Source organism: Propithecus coquereli, unplaced genomic scaffold (assembly GCF_000956105.1).
Source record: "Propithecus coquereli isolate 6110/MARCELLA unplaced genomic scaffold, Pcoq_1.0 Scaffold216, whole genome shotgun sequence".
NCBI classification, from domain to species: domain Eukaryota; kingdom Metazoa; phylum Chordata; class Mammalia; order Primates; family Indriidae; genus Propithecus; species Propithecus coquereli.
In genome coordinates this window covers 1,646,653-1,665,147 of record NW_012146745.1, presented here as the reverse complement: position 1 = coordinate 1,665,147, position 18,495 = coordinate 1,646,653, and the positions used below count along the sequence as shown (strand labels likewise).

Genomic DNA, 18,495 nt, shown 5'->3' with positions numbered 1-18,495 from the left:
TAATTTACATTTCCACCAACAGTGCACAAGGGTTCCCTTTTTCCACATCCTTGTCACTATTTATCTTTCATCTTTTTGATCATTGCCATTCCAACACGTGTGAGGTGTTATCTCATTATGGGTTTAATATCCATCATCCTAATAATTAGTGATATCAAGCATTTCTCTATGTTTCTATTAGTCATTTATATGTATTCTTTTGAGAAATGTTTATCCAAATCCTTTGCCCATTTCTTAATTTGATTATTTGTTTTCTTCCTACAATGTTGTTTGAATCCCTTATACATTTTGGATATTAATCCCTTCTCAGATGTATGGCTTGCAAATACTTTCTACCAACTCATAGCTTACCTCTTTACTCTGTTAATTATTTTTTTAAGTTATGCAGAAGCTTTTTAGTTTGATGTAATCCCATTTGTCTATTTTTGATTTTGTTTTCTGTGTTTTGGGGGTCAAATCTAAAAAATAATTACCCAGACAAATGTTTAGTTTTTCCCCTATGTTTTCTTCTAGTAGTTTTGTGGTTTCAGGTTTTATGTTTAAGTAGTTAATCCATTTTGATTTTATTTTTGTATATGGTGTGAAATAAGGCCCAATTTCATTCTTTTGCATATGGATAACCAGTTTCTGAACATTATTTATTGAAGAAACTGTCCTTTTCCCACTGCATATTCTTGGCCTCTATTTTTGAAAATCAATTAACCATAGATGCATGGGTTCATTTCTGTGCTCTCTATTCTGTTCCATTGGCCAGTACCATGTTGTTTTAATTACTATCGCTTTTTAATATAGTTTGAAATGTGGTAGTGTGATACGCTCAGATTTGTTCTTTTGCTCATAATTGCCTTGGCTATTTGGGGTTTTGTGTTGTTCCATAAGAATTTTAGGATTGCTTTTTCTACATCTATGAAAAATGACAATGGGATTCTAATAGGGATTTCATTGAATTCATCTATTACTTTGGCTAGGATAGACATTTTAACAAAATTTATTCTTCTAATCCCTGAACATGAGATATCTTTTCATTTATTTGTGTCTTCCTCAATTTCTTTCATGAATGTTTTATAGTTTTCGGTGTACAGGTCTTTTGCCTCCTTGATTAAGTTTACTCCTTTTTTTGTGGCTATTGTAAATGGATTTGTTCCCTTGATTGCTTTTTCAGAAATTAGTTGTTAGTGTAGAGATACATCACTAATTTTTGTATGTTGTCTTGTATCCTGCAACTTTACCAAATTTGTTAATCAGTTCTATCAGTTTTTTGGTGGCTTCCTTAGGGTTTTCTGTATACATGATCATGTCATCAACAAAAAGTGATAGTTTTAATTTTTCCTTTTTTATTTGATTGCCTTTTATTTCTTTCTCTTGCCTCATTGGTCTGACGAGGACTTCTAATGCTATGTTGAATAGAATGACGAGAGTAGGCATCCTTGTCTTCTTCCAGATCTTAGAGGGAAGGCTTTCAATTTTGCTTCATGTGTATTTAGGCTCCACTGTTGGGTAAACATATATTTATAATTATTATATCTTCTTAATGAATTGACCCCTTTATCATTATATAATGTCCTTCTTTGTTTATTTTTACAGTTTTAACTTAAAGTTTATTTTGTCTGATGTAAGCATCACTAGCCCTGCTCTCTTTTGGTTTCTACTTGCATGGAGTATCTATTTGTATCCCTTTACTTTTAGTCTGTGTCCTTAAAGTGAAGTGAGTCTCTTGTAGACAGCATATAGTTGGGTCTTGTCTGTTTAACTATTCATTTACACTATGTCTTTTGATTGGAGAATTTAACTTTCAAGGTAATTCTTGATAGGTAAGAACTTACTATTGTCATTTTGTTAACTGTATTCTGGTTGTTTTAAAAATATTTTGTTTCTTTCTTCCTCATTGCTGTCTTCTTTTGTGGTTTGATGGTTTTCCGTAGTGATATGTTTTGAATCTTTTTATTTTTGTTTTGTGTATCTCCTATAAATATTTTCTTTTTGGTTGACATCAGGCCACATAGAACATTTTGCACTTGTAACAGTCTCTTTCAAGCTGATAACAACTTAACTTTGATTGCATATAATAACTCCATACTTTTATTTCTCCTTCCCATTTTATGTTTTTGATGTCTGAATTTACATGATTTTAAAATATGTATCTCTTAAATATTTATTTTAGCTATAGTTGTTATTAATAATTTTATTATTAACCCTCATACTAGGGATAAAATTACTTTGCACACCACTATTGCAGTCCTAGAGTATTCTGAATTTTGCTCTATATTACTGTATCTTCAGGTTTTGCACTATTGTACATTTTATATTATTAATTTGCAGCCTTTTATTTCAGTTTAAAGGATTCCCTTTAGCAATTCCTGTAAGGCAAACCTAGTGGTGATAAACTCCCTTAGTTTTTGTTTGTTTGGGTTTTATTTTTTCCCCATTTCTGAAAGACAGTTTTACTGGGTAAACTATTCTTGGTTGGCAGTGCTTTTCCTTCAGCACTTTAAATATATCATCCCACTCTTTCCTGTCCTACAGGTTTTCTGCTGAAAAGTTGGCTCATCACTGTAGTGGGACTCCTTTTTATGTGATATATTTATTTTCTCTTGCTGCTCTCAGTATTTTTTTTTTTGTCTTTGATTTTGATAGTTTGATTATTATATATCTTGGTGAACTCCTCTTTGGGTTGAATTTAATTGGTGACCTCTGCACTTCCTATACCTGAACGTTGGCTTCTTTCCTCAGATTAGGGAAGTTTTTCTTCCATTATTTCTTTAAGTATGCTTTATGACTCCTTTCTCTTTATTCCTTTTCTAGAATGCCTATTATGCATATGTTAGATCTCTTCATAATGTCCCATAATTCCCATTGGCTTTCTTCACTATTTTTATTTTTTTATTTTTCTTTTTGTTTCTTTGATTGGCTAATTTCAAATGTCCTGTTGTCAAGTTCACTGATTCTTTCTTTCAGTTTGATCAAACCATCTGAGTCATCCACTGAAACTTTCTATTGAATTTTTCAGTTCAGACATTGTAATTTGCATCTCTAGGATTTTTATTTCTTTATCAAACTTCCCTTCTAGCTTGTGTATTATTTTCCAGATTTTATTTAATTTTTTATTTGTATATTCTAAAAGTTCACTAAACATTTTTAAGAAGATTATTCAGAATTCTTTTTCTGTCATTTCATAGATCTTCTTCTCTTATTTTCTGAAGTGTCCATTTTGGAGCTTTGTTTGATTTTCAGGAGGTTTCATTATTTCCTGAGTCTTTGTAATCCTTGTGTCCTTGTGTTGGTTTTTATGCATGTTTAAGTCACCTTTTTTGGCCTTCACAAGAATTCTTTGGTAGTAATAGACTTTCACTAGTTAGTCTAACCTACTATTCTGGATGGACCAGCTGGTAATGATCCTGGGCAGGCAGAACTCACTTTCAGGTTCTCTAGGTGGCTGGGCTGCTGCCTTTGCTCTGAATTTGGACTGAGCTGCTGTAAAGGCACTGCAATTGACTCTGATCTGGCAGGGCCACAGGATGTATTCCCTGGCCAGAAGGCACTACTATCTGAGTTTAGCAGTTGGCCAGGATTGCTGAAGGGGCCCCAAGGTTAAGGGATTGGGATGAATGGACCAACCGCTATGCTCAGTAGATACACACAGTTGAGATTTGCCCCCCTCCCTGGGTGGGGTCTGGAGGTGGACTTTGAGACCAAGAGAAAAGCAGATTAAACTCCCAGGTGTGGTGGAACTACTGCCTTCTTCTTGTTAAAATTCATTGCAGTGGTCATCTCTCTCCGTGGGTGGGGTCTAGGGATAAGCTTTTAGACTGCAGAAAATGCAAATTAAGTTCCTGAGGCAGGGCAGATCTAGAGCCTGCTTATTGTGCAAATTTGCTTGGGGGTAGTGGAAGTAGGGGGGCCTTTTCCCACCCTGAGCAGGGCCCTGAGGCAGGGTCTGAGGCTTGTTCTGGAGGCTGGTCATCTAGGGATTCAAGCCAGGTAGCAATTCCCACTCCTTCTGGGAGTGACCAGCTCAGCTTTGCAGATGAGCTCTACCATTAGCTGTTACCTCTGCTTGAGTGCCACAGCTGGCAGGTACATTGAGCTTTTACCAAAATATCTGCACTTGTCTCTATAGGCTCCACCACCTTGCTATGTTTTTACCTGACCCCAGGTGGTCTAGCCATGCAGTTTCCCCATGTTCCCTGTATCCCATGAGTTGAGAATGGGGTGGGTTTCCTGCGATGCATCTCAGAATGCTAAGGAAGTTTGATCTCTGCCTTCTCAGTTCTTTTCCCACTATAGAAACCATGGCCCTGGGGAATTTTCTCTGTGTGGTGCCGCACTGACTTGGGAGATGGGAGGGGAAGCACAGTCAAGGGTTTCTCCTACCCCTTCCATGTGAATTTTTATCCAGTTCCATGGAACACACAGGTGACTCAGGCTTATCTCCACATTTTGGGGCTTTTACCCGTTTCTTTTGTCTGTGGATAGTTGCTAGTTGATCTCTCCATGTGGGGAGTGAAGCCTGGGACCTCCTCTTCTGCCATCTTGCTGATGTCACTCCAACTTGCCATTAGTAATTTAATGGGTTGCTAATATATACGCCTTGGTCATCTGTAAAATTCAATCTTTCAGAAGGAGAATCATTTCGCTCAGGAATGAAGACAGGACTTACAGTGATGGTTTGGATAGCTCCCTATCAGTAGGACTTTGCAAACCACCAGTGGGCTTTGGACCATACTTTTAGAAATGGTGCCTTGAGGCCAACAATCCCAAAAGGTTGACTGTGATCTCCTAGTCTACCTGGTAAAACTCTAAGCTGGCTCCTGCTTCCCCAATGCAGCAACTTTACCAGTAGCACCCCTTTGTCTCATCACCCCACCATTCCCCCCAGATGCCCACCAATACCAGTTAAAAGCCTGTGGGGGCAGGGCAGGGAAGAGTCACCTTTATCAAACAAACAAAGCACTTAGGGATGGGTTTCTTGTACTGTGCTACAAAAAGGGACAATGATTCTTTCTCAGTGTACTTATTGACATTCATTGAGCAGCACATAGTTTATTTTAGCTAGAGTGTGTGATGTAGCATCTATATTTAATTCCACAAGCTGTCAGGCAACTCATATATTTACAAACACAGTCCCGGAAACAATGTGTTTGCTGGGCACATCTGCATCTGTAACATCTCAGCTCTGTGCTGTTTGGCACAGCTCAGGGCATTATCATTTTACATTCTGGTCTGTGCCAACGTCCACACAGGGCAGAGCTTGGGCTAAAAGTTCAGAGTCAATGACAGCCCTGGCAGAAAGCCAAGAGCAAGAGCAACATTGAGGGCTGCAGGTCGTAATGAAGAGATGTTGTCAGCCCCACCTCCGTTCTGCAGCCTACACAACAATGAGCAATTTCTATGTGATTGGCTTGGATTTGTTTTAGCTTCCTAGGCCTTAAACCACCCTATATGTATATAGAGGCTCTGATGGGATGTGAGCTGGGGCTTAAGCAATGGAAGCCAGGCTGCTGGTAGGAGGCAGGGGCAGAGAAGGGTCCTCTTTGGAGTATGGAAGCAGCTATCAGCGGGGGTGTGGATAGATGACTAAGCCAGCTTCAGTAGCTGGACCCAGGGACAGTGGCTGGCTGTGCCTAGGAGCAGGGGCGAAATGGCACGATTCAGGCAACCTTGGTAAAAGGAGGTACAACCCATGGCCAGAATACATAAAGAGAGACTCTAGGTGGTGGTGCGATTCAGAAGCAGGCAAAGGGGCAGGCAGTTCTTGGAGGAGTGTTTCCCCACAGCAGGAAGTGGGGAAGCTGAGAGCAGGAGGCACAGGCGCCAGCAAGGGCAGAAGCCCCTTACACCTTAGATGGACATACCAACATGGGGCGTGAGGTGGAGGGTTCGGGAACTTGGGGGCACAGGTTTAGTGAGGTTTGGGGATTTGAAGGAACAATGCTATAACTCGAGAACCCACAGGAACCAGCAATTGTGGGTTGGCCCAGGTGGAGGGATAAGCCTGACTGTGTGTTTTCTGAGACAGCGTAAGTAAAATATGACTGGCTTCTCAGGAGGCCGTGCTGACAGGCCGTCTAAACAGGAGCCGCATGGCTTCCAGAAAAGCAGGAGGCTTAAACGCCCTTATGCAAGCCGGGAAAATGATTTTAGGTGAATCCTACCTTTGCACTCTAAGATTTTAGAGTTTTCTTCAATCCATAGCAATTTTTTGAGTGGGAATGACCTGGAGGAATCTAGGCTTACCTCATGGGACTGCAACTCCTTTATTAAATCTGTGGCTTTCGGTTTATAGGTCATTTAGATGGCTTAAGGACTTTCCTGGGAAAACATTATTGGCTTCTCCATTCCTGAATTTTCTTATCTAAAAAATGGGCATAACGGCATCAGCCTCACAGGGTTTTGTGAGAGTTAAATGAGTTCATGCGTGAGAAGTGTTTTTAGATCAGCGTCTGGTATATAGTAACCGATATCTATCCATAGTTGGAGATGATGATAAAGGCAGCTCTAGAACTCACAGGTTTCAGATCTTGAAAATTTCAGTTCACCACGGACACATGTGCCATAGAGTGAGAACGAGCTCCAGGCTTAGTGTTGAGAGACCCAAGTTCAAGTCCTAATTTTGCCCCAAACAAGCGGCGAGACCTTGAATAACTTTTTGCACTTTGGTGACCAGAAGTTGGCTCACCTATTGTGAAGTTTGCACACCTAGTGTGAAGGGGGATGGAGAGTTGTATCAAAATCTCCTGGGGGGTGTTTCAAAATATTCCAAATTATAAAAATACACTCAACCCAGGTATCAGTTGTTTCCCTCTTTCCTTCCCTCCCTATTTCCGTTCCACCCGGCACCTTCCCCATGGGCACTGCCACGTGTGCTCTGGGCTGCTGAGATCCTCTGGCCAGGTGATCTCCAGGGTCCCACCTCTTCCCCTTGGTCCCCTGACACGATCAGGTGGAAATTAGTCAGGAACCAAAGGCTGTAGGAAGGCAAAGTAACCACATAATGGACACACAGCATAGCTCTGAAGGCTTCTTGGAGGAGGTGAGTCTAAAAGATGTGCCGGATGGTTGTGGACCCACAGAGCGGAAGGGCAGGGCTGAGTGCGATGGTGGCGCCCACAGCCGGAAAATCGGGAATCAAGTGGCCACAGGGCGAAGGTGACAGGGGCCTGGATCGAGTCCCCCGCTGCAGTCATCGACGGGGAGAGCCGGTGCGGGCACCAGTGGGGCTGCTCGGAGTGACCTACGGTGACCTCCAAAGACTAATGAGGACACATTTTGGGGCAGAAACTTTATTTTCTCAGGCTTCAATTTTCTCACCTGTGAATAACAACAACAAAACAAACACACAATGAAAAGATCCCCAGCTTGGATGAGGTGGTGTCTGTGGACCCTTTGGTCTCTTTTTGGCTCTAATAACCCGTGTTGGAGCAATGGAAAAAGCAACAGGGAACACGCTCACCCCGAACTCAGCACGGGCCGGGCACTTTTTAAGGGCTTTACAAGTATTAACACTTTTATCCCCACAACCGTATGCAGTAGCACTATCATTGTCATCCTTTTATATGTATATGTTTTAACAGATGAGGAACCCAGTCAGAAGTGGTGGGGTCAACGTAGAAGCTGGCAGTTGGGCTCTGTAGTCTGTTCTCACAGCCACCCCACTTTCCAACAGCAGATGGGATGGGGGGGTCTCAGCGCCTGAAAGAGGAAGGCAGCTCAGTTCTCAGGGCCACAAGAAGCTGCTGGGGGTTCTGGCAGAAGGAAGAGGATGGGGACGGTTCTGAGGAAGGTTGAGCTGCATGGAGGTGAGGTTTTCAAGGCTTTGCAATGCGCCACTTCTTATCGAGAGTTCTTATCAGCAGTGTTATCGTTCTCTTAGCCGAGGAACCCCTGAGCTGAAGGGAGGCTCTGGGGCAGGGGGCCGTCCTGCTCCGCACACTCTGACCCTGGCGCTGTCACGCGAGGCCCCGGGAAAGCCCCTCCTCTAGCTTGTCTTGCCAAGGAAAGTGCCAAGGACACCCACAGGCCAGTACGAAGCCTCGGCAACTGGCAGATGAATCTGTGCTTGCTACGTGAAGGCCAGTGATCACACAGAGAAACCTGTGAATTTGGGTCCTTGAGGGGCTGCAGCCTGCAAGGCCTGATGTCACTAAAGCCATCTGTGTGTGAGTGTCATGTGTGTGACTTTTTAAAAGCCTATGACAGGAGCTTCAAGTCCTGTGTTTTGTTCCTACCCCAGGAGGGCAAAGGCTGGGTCTGTCTTGTTCTTCAGATTCATTCCCACCACCCAGGACGGTCCTTGTGCTTGGTAACTGACTGACAGTTGGATGGACAGTGGTGAGTGAGGATGAGGAGAGCTGAGTTACAGGTCTCAGAGTCGGAATGTCTGAGTTTCACTTCTGCCTTCTTGTGGCGTGTCCTCCGGAAAGTCCCTCTGCCTCTCCCAACCTCCTCTCTTAAAGGCCACATATTAATGTAAGAACGTTCAGTAAACAGTCATTATGATTAGCTCTTACCCCATTACTATTGCTAACCATTACTATTGCTAACCTGATTCCATGCAGGGAGGATATCCGCATCCTCACCAATTTTAAGCTATCTCCTGACCAGCAGTGGGGAAATGCATCGAATGCAGCTTGCCAGTTCCATGCCGGTCCTGTGGGCAAAGCTAAAGGTCCCGTCAGTGGCAGTGGAGGTGTCACCCCTGCCTGGGTTCAAACGGGGGAATGACAGGAGCTGCTGAAGCTCTAAGTACAGCCAGGAGCACATTGTCAAGGCAAACACCACACAGCTGGTCTCCGTTGGGGCTGGCAGATTGTGCCAACAAGAGGGAAGATTAAGTCATTAATCTAAGTTGATGGCACCCCCACATTCAGCCTTGCCCTTAAGAATGTCCTGTCATTTCTCCTGTCTACCCTCTCTTTCTTGTAAAAACAGGAGGTTTTGTATCAACATGTTGTGGATGACAAGAACAAATAACACTCTCTGTGATTTTTTTTTTTAACCACTGACACCCTCAGATTTATTCGAGAAAACATCTCTTCAATAGAGTCGGCCAATTAACCACTTAAATGGCTTGAAAACTTATTTAATGTCACTGCCTAATCACTTTATGAAATGTCACTGCTCCAGAAGGCAAAAATTTGTACTTTATATCTCATTTCTCTTATGCTTCACTCCCTTTCTGAAACACAAAGCTTCCTTCCAAAGAAGACGAAAATCGTAATGCCTCTCCCCTTCCATACGTGCCCATTATGTGTGCGTAGAATTATGAAGTCTCAGCGTTGGGTGGGATCGTGGGGACCATTTTACCTCAGAAATCACTTTACTGATGACTGAAGTGAGGCTCCCAGAGGGAAGCGACTTGCCCAAGGGCGCCAGTTTGTAAGTGGCAAAGTCTGTTTTTGTTTTTTGAGACAGAGTCTCACTCTTTTGCCCAGGCTAGAGTGAGTGCTGTGGTGTCAGCCTAGCTCACAGCAACCTCAAACTCCTGGGCTCAAGCAATCCTCCCGCCTCAGCCTCCCGAGTAGCTGGGACTACAGGCATGCACCACCATGCCTGGCTAATTTTTTCTATATATTTTTAGTTGTCCGATTAATTTCTTTCTATTTTTAGTAGAGACGGGGTCTCGCTCTTGCTCAGGCTGGTTTCGAACTCCTGAGCTCAAACAATCCGCCCGCCTCGGCCTCCCAGAGAGCTAGGATTACAGGCGTGAGCCACTGCGCCCGGCCCCTGTTTTTTTTTAATGGCTGTAAGTCGTGTAACCAGTGCCGGGAGGTGTAAATACTATGGGATCCAGGGTAGGCTGACCTGGATCTGCCACTGAAACATGTGACCTCATGCAGTCCGCTCATCCATTTCTACCATCAGTGTTTTCATCCGTTAAAAGGAGCGATTTTATTATCCGTGCTTTCTGAGCATTAACTGCCACACAAATATGAAATGATTCATATGGTGTTTATTAGTGATAATTAACATCAACAATTTTATTAATTATAATAATACTCTCACACCTATTCTACCTTTTCTCCAGGCCTGCAACCATAGCTCAGCCATACCTTTAACTTCTGTGGGTTATAACTCCTCCTCTGCAATAGTTTTCGATGAGAAAACCTCTGTTTCCACCCTATTTGCCAAGACTTAATACGCTAGCACTGATGCCCCGCATCCTAATCACCCTGTCTTTTGACACGCCTAGCGTAAATGGGTATGAAAAGCAACAGGAGGGTGCGGAAGAATAACAAAAACAGCCCCAGCTAGGTAACAATCCGAGAGTGCTGAGATGCGATTCCTAGACACTACCGTTTGAAGATTGTACTGGCTGCTTCTCATGTGGCCTGTCTGTACTCGATTTTCTGTTAACAAAACTGTGACCCATTTAATTCATGGCTTAAATAACAGATATGAGCTAATGCACTCAGCGAAGGAGAACCCGTGGCCTGTTTTACCTGTATCTTTGGTGCAAATCTAATTTATTATTTGTCTAGGTGTAAAACTGTCTTAAGTATGGTCTAAATAAGTGAAGTCATTTGGCTTTCAAAGTAAATTTATAATTTTTTTCATCAAGGAGCTGGCTCAGCCATTGCTTTCATACACTACCGTCCGACACGGAGTTTTGCTTACACAGTCAGCTTCAGGACGAGAAGGAAAACGGAAGCATGAAGAGGAAGGTCCTAATTGTTTTGTCCTGTTGCAGATTAGTGGTACCACCAGACATTGCGAGGATTTAGACAGTTAAAATTTGCTTGACAGGTTGCTGTTACAAAATTTCTGGTGATATTATCCGTGGAGCATAAACAGGAAATGGCCGAAAGCTGTTCCCCTTAAAAAGCCTGATTTTCACACAACTGTCAATGCAGCAATTATTTTGTCTTTTTTTTTAAAATGCGAAGGAACATGTTCTAGGGTTTTGTTTTTTTTTTTTTTAAGAAAGTTTTGAAACCTGTTTAAAACTTCTCTTTCTTAAAAAGAGATTTTTTTAGTCAAAATGTCTTCAGATCCTGAACAAAACCAGCGAAGCAGAAACCGTATGATTCCAAGGCCGGGATTTTCAGAGGAGCAGTCGGCGCTGGATTCGGCGTTCTTGCTGTGCTCAGCAGACTCGGCCCGGCAATCCGAACCGTTTGATTCTAAAGCTGATGCTCCTGTAACCAGGCAGGTTCTAGCACATTGCAAGCAATGAAAAAGCGTAATTAGAAACACAGAACGATAACACAGAACGACAAGGAGCACACGTTGACTCAACACAGCTCACTTCTTCCAGAGAGCGCACGGCTCCTTCACCTGTGCTCTCACCTGTCCTTGGGACACCTGTACTGGCAGGTAAGGTGGTGGCTGCCGCTGCGGCATCATGACACCGGAGGCCAACGCACCAAGAGGTTGCGCGGCTGGGCCCAGGCCACCTACTGTCACGAGCTCACAATGACCCCTCCACGAAATGCATGGAAATGATTCATCAGATGCTTTTGAGGCCCAGCCACGTGTGAGTGGTGAGATGACAAAAGCACAGAGAGAGCCTGTGACCTTGAGGGGGCCCTGAACGAGGTAGGGAGGGCGTGGTGTGACCCGGCCGAGTCAGGAGAGGTGGTCAGTGTCATCACTCTGCTCAGGAAACTGCCACTCTCGCTGCTTCTCACACAGGGAATAAGAGCTGGGCTTCTCCGGGGAGCGCGGGGACCCCAGCAGGCCGGGCTGTATGCAGAGTGGGAGAGGCTATGGTATCTCTTACGTGTCTGTGTTATTTCTCCATTGCTCTGTAATAAATCACCACAGACGTACTGACATAAAACAATACACATTTATTGTTTCTCAGTTTCTGTGGGTCAGGAATGCAGGTACGGGTTAACTGGGTTCTTTGCTCAGGGTCTCACGGGACTGAAATCCAGGTGCTGGCTAGAGAAGCAGTTCTCATCCAGGGCTCAGGGTCCTCTTCCAGCTCACGTGGTTGTTGGAAGGATGTGTTTTCTTGAGGTTGAACGTGCTTCCTGAAGTCCCCATTTTCTTGCCAGCTGTTGCTGGGGGTTGTCCTCAGTGTCTAAGGTCCACCTGCAACTCTTGTTGCATGGCCCCAGAGGCAGTTTGCAGAATGGCTGTTTGCTGTCTGCCAGACCAGCTGGAGCTTGCCTCTTTGACACTTCCCTTTCTTCTAAAGGCTCACCTGATTAGGTCAGGCCCACCCAGGATGCTGCTCAAAGTTATCCGGACGTCTTTGTCCTCACTGCCAGCACCGTAATCCAACTATTATCTGCCCTCTAGATTTCCAATGCATTCTGCATTCATCACATCTTAACTCAAAGTCAACCCATGAGCAACCTGACCATGGGAGTGAGATCCCACCACACTCACAGGTCCCGCCCACACTCAAGGGAAGGGGATCATACAGGGCATGCACAGAAGGATGTGGGATCTTGGGGGCCATAGGAGAGTCCTGCTTTCCAAGGCGTCTCCCACCCACGTCCCTGCATCTTCACCTTGCTGTGTTGGCTGCCTCGGCCTCTAGCATTGAGTAGCTGCACTCTCCAAAGTAAACATCTTCCCCTTTCCTCCATCAATATGCCTCTAAAAACAAATAGAGCGATGTTTTATGAAAGGAACGAATCACTAATGGCCGCGTTGCAGGTAGTGTAACGAGCACTTGCATTTGCTTTGTCGATGCTCAGCGCAGTGGTGGGCACTTAGGAGTTCTCAATTTGTGTTTCTTCAACAAGTGAATACGTTGAATGATTAAATGAGAAGTATTTTGGGCATCCTCATCAGATTACATCCATATAAAAAATGCCTACCCTTCTCAGTGAAAGCCTGATTCCTCTTTCTAGTTCTGAATCACATTTTTTCCTGGTAATGCTTGCTTATTATAAAGCACTTCGGGATTTTCCTTTTTCCTGTGATTTTATTTTTTATATTTAATTTTTTAATCCAACTGGAACTAATTTCTCAATATTATGTATAAAATATTCCATCCCCCATGCAATTAGTCTGTGATGCCTTTTTTTCATATAAGTTTATTTCTCAGCTATCTATTCTATTTCATTGATCTGCTGTTCAATTTGTATGCCAGTATCAACTATTTTAATTTTGGGAATTTTTATCATGTTTTAAGATCTGGAGCTGCCTTCTTTTAGCCCCTCTCTCAACCAGTTCATTAAGTGAGGGTCTTTCTGCCTGCTCTAGTGCCTTAGGTGGTGCGGCGTTCTTTGGCACGATCTGGACATGGAGACAGATCTCGGATCATATTCTACCTCTGCATTTTCCTAGCTCAACTCCTCTGGATCCCATAAAATATAAACTTAAAATAATAACATCTATACAACAAGCTTCTTGTGAGAACTGAGGCAGCTTCTAAGAATCACCCAGCACATAGTAGGTGGTCAACACCTACTAGCTGGAGTAATGACTCGGAACATCCAGCCTCTCGTTCTTCCGTTCCCTATCCTTCTGCACAGGGACTGCAACTCTCTGCAAAGCATCCTGTGTGAGCACAGAGGCACAGACCTCTCAGACTCAGGCCAGCCTTCAGGCTGGGTATCCAGGATTACTGCTTGGTTCCACCCTCTGTGCAGCCCCTTTGACTCACATGGGTCCAAGGGAAGTCCGGGGATTTTGTGAGCTGGAGCCAGTCCAGAGGGCGTGGGGCAGGGGGGCTCCAGCAGGGGTCATGAATCAGGTGCTAAAGCCCACGTTGCCTGCCCTTACAGGAGTCTGGAAGTGCCAGGGAATTGACACCCTTTGCCTCATGCCTGGTAAGCCCATCTCTGGGCTTTGGCAGTCAGAGAAAATCCTCCAGCTGCGAATTACAGGTGCTGGGGGTTAGAGGTCATTCAGGCACATTCTGGCAAGAGGAGATGGGCAGGTTCTGACAGCGTGTGCTAGAAATTAAAGATTGAAGAAACGATCACAATTCCAAGAGGCCCCGCAGTACTGAACAGTGCCTTGCATCTGCCCAGAGGTTTATCGAGGTGACTAGCTATCCTCAGACAAAGTGCAGGCACAGGAAATCAGAAGCCTGAGATGAGTCACAAGACAGCCAGGAATTTTGAAGGCCAGAATCTTCTTTCCTGGCAGCTTCCCTCCGACTCAGAGAGGGCAGGGCACGCACTCATTCATCTCTTTAAGAAGGGTATCCGAAGGCTGCTCCTAGGAGCCAGGATAGAGGGACATGGCAGGCACAGCCCTGCCCCGTGGCGCTGCCAGGCTGCGTGGTGAGGAGAGCACGATGAACACCCGTGCACGCATGATCCGCTCTGACCATGCAGTACAGCAGTCTGAGTTCCCAGACTCGGTCCCTACATGACCTTCATCGTAAAAACATATCAGATACTCAGAGCCGGAAGAAGCCTTAGATATTAGCTAGCCACGCCTTTTTATTTACTAGGAGCTACCCTAACCCAGAGAGGGAGGTGATCTCTCCAGCTTCGCCCAGCTTCATAGCAGCAATGGGACTTCATACTTTTCAACCTCACAAAGCTCCATCTGAAAAATAGGGTTGCTACTCACCTTACGTCAAGCTGCCAGAGGCATTGCTTCTGAGGCGATTACAGCAAGAAATGGAAAATGCGTGAGAGAGGAAGACAGAAACGCATGTTGCCAAGCGAGTCAAGGTGGGAAGCAGAGTAGCGAATGTCACATAAGGGTTAAGAGTCAGAACCCCGGAGTTCAAATTCTGGCTTTCCCACCGCATAGCTGTGTGGACTTCAGCAACTTTCTTAATCTCTCTAAGCCTCATTGTCTCCACTGTAAAATATTGTCAATAGCGTTTCCTCGTGGTTTGTTTTAAGGATTAAATGAAGTGAAATACACCAAGCACTTAGCTGAACCGAGCTGTTCGCTAGGATAAAGGGTTTCCAGAGTGGGCCCTGCCCAGGGTGTCTGATGCTCACAGGCCCCGGGGTAAGACCAGGGTGCCCCAGTGACATGGCCTTTTGTACTTTTCTAGCTCCAAGCTCCGGAGGAGCAGCGCAGAGGGGGAGAGCCTGGCGAGAGAATGAAGACACCAACCGCGCGGGGGAAGCATGAGGTGGCAGCGTGGCGCTCGCTTTAGAGGGCTCCGGCCGGCGGCCCCATGGACAGCCCTGCTGGCGCTGGGCCTGCCCGGCTGGGTGTTGGCTGTCTCAGCCACGGCAGCCGCGGTGGTCCCGGAGCAGCATGTCCCCACGGCTGGCCAGCACCCCCTGGACTGGCTGCTCACAGACCGGGGCCCCTTCCACCGCGCGCAGGAGTATGCTGACTTCATGGAGCGGTACCGCCAGGGTTTCACCACCAGGTACAGGATCTACAGGTGAGTAGGGACCTCCTGCACCAGGATGGGGGCTTTGCTCCGAACCCAGCCCGGCAGGCTAAGCCAGCCGCATAGCCCTCGCGCTGAACGAGAGGTGGAAGCTGGAGGAACCCCAGGGAGGGGAAAGAAGCCTACCATGTTGGTTTTTTAGAAAAGAAAGAAGAAAACACATACAAGCTAGAAAACCTGCTGACGCCTCCTGGGGAACTTAGCAAAAGGCTTTCTATTTATAGGTTGTGCTGCTTATAAATCGAGGACAAATCAGGCAGCATGGAATCAGCGTGTGGCCCGTGCTGCCGTAGGAGGTCAGAGTCAAATGCTGGGGCCAGGTTTTAACTAATGGGTTAGATAATTGTATGAGTTGTAATTACTTAGACATACAAACGAAAGAAGGGCAGCTCCGGCTCCTGCCCGAAAGGTGTGGGGAGCCCTGCAGGGTCAGGGACAAACCCACCCTAACCCTTGTCAACACCACGGGCTCAGCTGGCAGCCAAACGTGAGACCTGCCTGATCCTTCACCAGATGGGGAGAGCCGGACACATGTTCCCGGCTGCTGGACCAGCCTTCAGAGGTAGACTGCTCCTCCCAGTCCTCACCTGGGCGACTCAGGCAGCCTCAGCGCTCCGCCAGTGCACCCCCGAATTCAAACTTCCTCCATCCCTGTGCCCGCTCACCCCCTTGTCATCTTTCTTGTTCTCCTTGCCTCACCTGCATATTTAGATAATGCTGGGAGCCTCGCTGAATTTTTTTCTTTTCAGAAAGACATTTATTTTCTAATTACAAATTAGCTTCTAATGCAAAAAGGGCATGAAAAAGCACAAAGAGAAACAAAACCCACAAAATCACCTATTCTTTTAGCATCTAGAGGTTGCTATTGTTAACATTTTGGCATATCCATTTCTAGTCACGTGAACATACTCATATTTTTGGACCTCTTGCTGGATTGAGCATTTTACATGCCTTATGTAAATGACCCCATTTAATCCTTCCAACAACCTTGTGTTGGAAGAAAAAATTTACAGATGGGGAAATTAAGGCCCAGGGAAGTTGGTAAATGGTGGAGCCAGAGACAGTTCCTAAGTAATCAGATCCAGAGTCTAGGTTCTTAAAAATATTAATATATTTGGACATTTTTCTTTTTCTGGGAATTTTTTAACATCTTCAGGAACCATGTAACCTGTTTAGGTTAGTAAGGGGTCTCAGAAATAAGGTTTTAGGAGTATCGAGTGCAGTACTGGAAGATTCCAAAATGGTGAGGCAGCGGCCATTTATAGAGGCCATCCACCCTGGTCGTGATTCCCGTGCTGGGGTGCCAACCCAGGGGCAGGATCAGATATTTGAGGGGCTGGCACTTTGTGGGCACAGAGGTACATAGAGATGAGACCCTGATCTCAGGAATACCCTGCCCCGCTCTCCTCTCTGGGCATTTCTCTGCACTGTGCTTAGGTCTAGTCTGGTCCTGGAAGGGATTGCAGTTCACACTCCTGGTTTCAGAGGCTTTGGTCCTCGCCATCTTCCAAAGACTACAGCAAATTCCCACAGAGTCACTGAGGCAGAGGCAGCCAGCGCAGGTGGGAATGGCAGGGTTAACATCTGCTCAACTAACAGCAAATGAGTAGAAGAGGTATAGAGCAGAGTGTTAACACAACCATCAGTAAATATCTGAGAATCTAGACACATGCCACCACAAATTTTCTATAAGGCAAATTCAGAGTGATCCTTCTCTTTATCAAAGAATTTCTTTTCTCATCTTTACGAAAAAAAATAGCAGAACATCCACTCTAGAATGTATTTAAGCAGAGAGTCCCTCCAGTCCAGTAAAATAAGATTTAACTTATACTTTCAGGTTTATCCCAAATCTCACAGAAGCACTGTAATTGCCAAAAATAATTTTTAAAACATATATTGGAACTGAAGTCAGGCTAGGAATCCTAACACCACTCTCCATTTCAAAGAGCTATAAGAACGAGAAGGAATAAACCATCAGTTTCCTCCTCCCCTCAGTAGATTTTTCCTCTCATCGAGCCCTAGTCCCAAGTCTGGAGAGCCCGGCAGCCACCTAACAACGCCTGGGCGGCAGCTCAGAGCTTGGCCCACAGAGAGTGTCTGCAATCATTTCTGCACCATCAACTGTTCTATCAGTCGGTAATGGTTTTCTGATCATTTAATGTGACAAGCTCTGACACGGTGCCATTCTGCCTCCCTGGGGTCAGTTATTGCACATGAACCTGTACTTGGGGAAACAGTAACCAGTCATTCCGACAGGCTCAGTATTCTGATCCATGACCCTTTGGTGGGCAAAGAGAGAGTGGTCACACTGCTGCTCCAGGAGCACTCTGGGAATGTTCCCTTTAGTTATTAAGCAAAATGGTGGAATTGCGGACACAGGTAGGGCTCTGTATTATTCCAGTGGGGATTCACTCTTATCCCTTCCCCTTGTGTCTCTAGTGGCAATCTCCTCTGAAAAATTCAGGACCTTCTTATGCTGATTAAAGCAGGTCACAGAAAACTGGTAAAACATGCATTGAGAGTCATCCCCAGATCTCTCTCCTGGTATCCAGAAGGGCAGAAGGAGAAAAAAATCTTACAGAGACTATCAGAAATCTTTGTGGGGAAATATGGGGTCTCAGACATAACTAATGGCTCATTTCATTCTTTAAGAAAGCTTTTAGGACATGGAAATCAGATGGCATCCATACGTACCTTCCATATGAGAAAGGGAAGGGGCTGTCAAGGGAAGAATGAGACTCTCCAAAGGGGCTGGAATGTTTGGTGCAGAATCACTCGAAGGTCTCTCACATAGACCTTCTTTCCTTCCTAGCTGTTGAACAGGTCATAGCTATTGCAAAGCAAGGTTCTAACATCACACTCCAAATTCTACCTATTCTTACTTGGATAGCAGAGGGCGTTCTCACTTTGAGAAGGTGAGTCATCATTCTAGAATAGTTTCAGCCCCTCTAGCCATGGACCCCCCAGAGACTGTTGCTCTCTCCATTACCAATCTGCGTTCGTCCGTAGGTGCTTAAGAGTGAAGATTCTGAGCAGGGTGTGGTGGCTCATGCCTGTAATCCTAGCACTCTGGGAGGCCGAGGCAGGTGGATCACTCAAGGTCAGGAGTTCGAGACCCGCCTGAGCAAGAGCGAGACCCGTCTCTACTAAAAAATAGAAAGAAATGATCTGGACAACTAAAAATATATAGAGAGAGAAAAAATTAGCCAGGCATGGTGGCG

At 45.2% G+C, this 18,495-nt stretch overlaps 1 protein-coding gene across 1 annotated transcript in view; it reads left to right on the top strand.

Annotated features, from left to right (window-relative positions):
* The window catches only part of BRINP2 (bone morphogenetic protein/retinoic acid inducible neural-specific 2), a 106,277-nt gene that overhangs the window by 42,567 nt on the left and 45,215 nt on the right, over nt 1-18,495 (top strand). The window contains exon 3 of the mRNA XM_012644644.1: nt 14,924-15,265. Coding sequence (XP_012500098.1) covers nt 15,000-15,265 — 266 coding nt within the window. The 5' untranslated portion in view covers nt 14,924-14,999. The remainder of the gene's footprint in view (nt 1-14,923; nt 15,266-18,495) is intronic.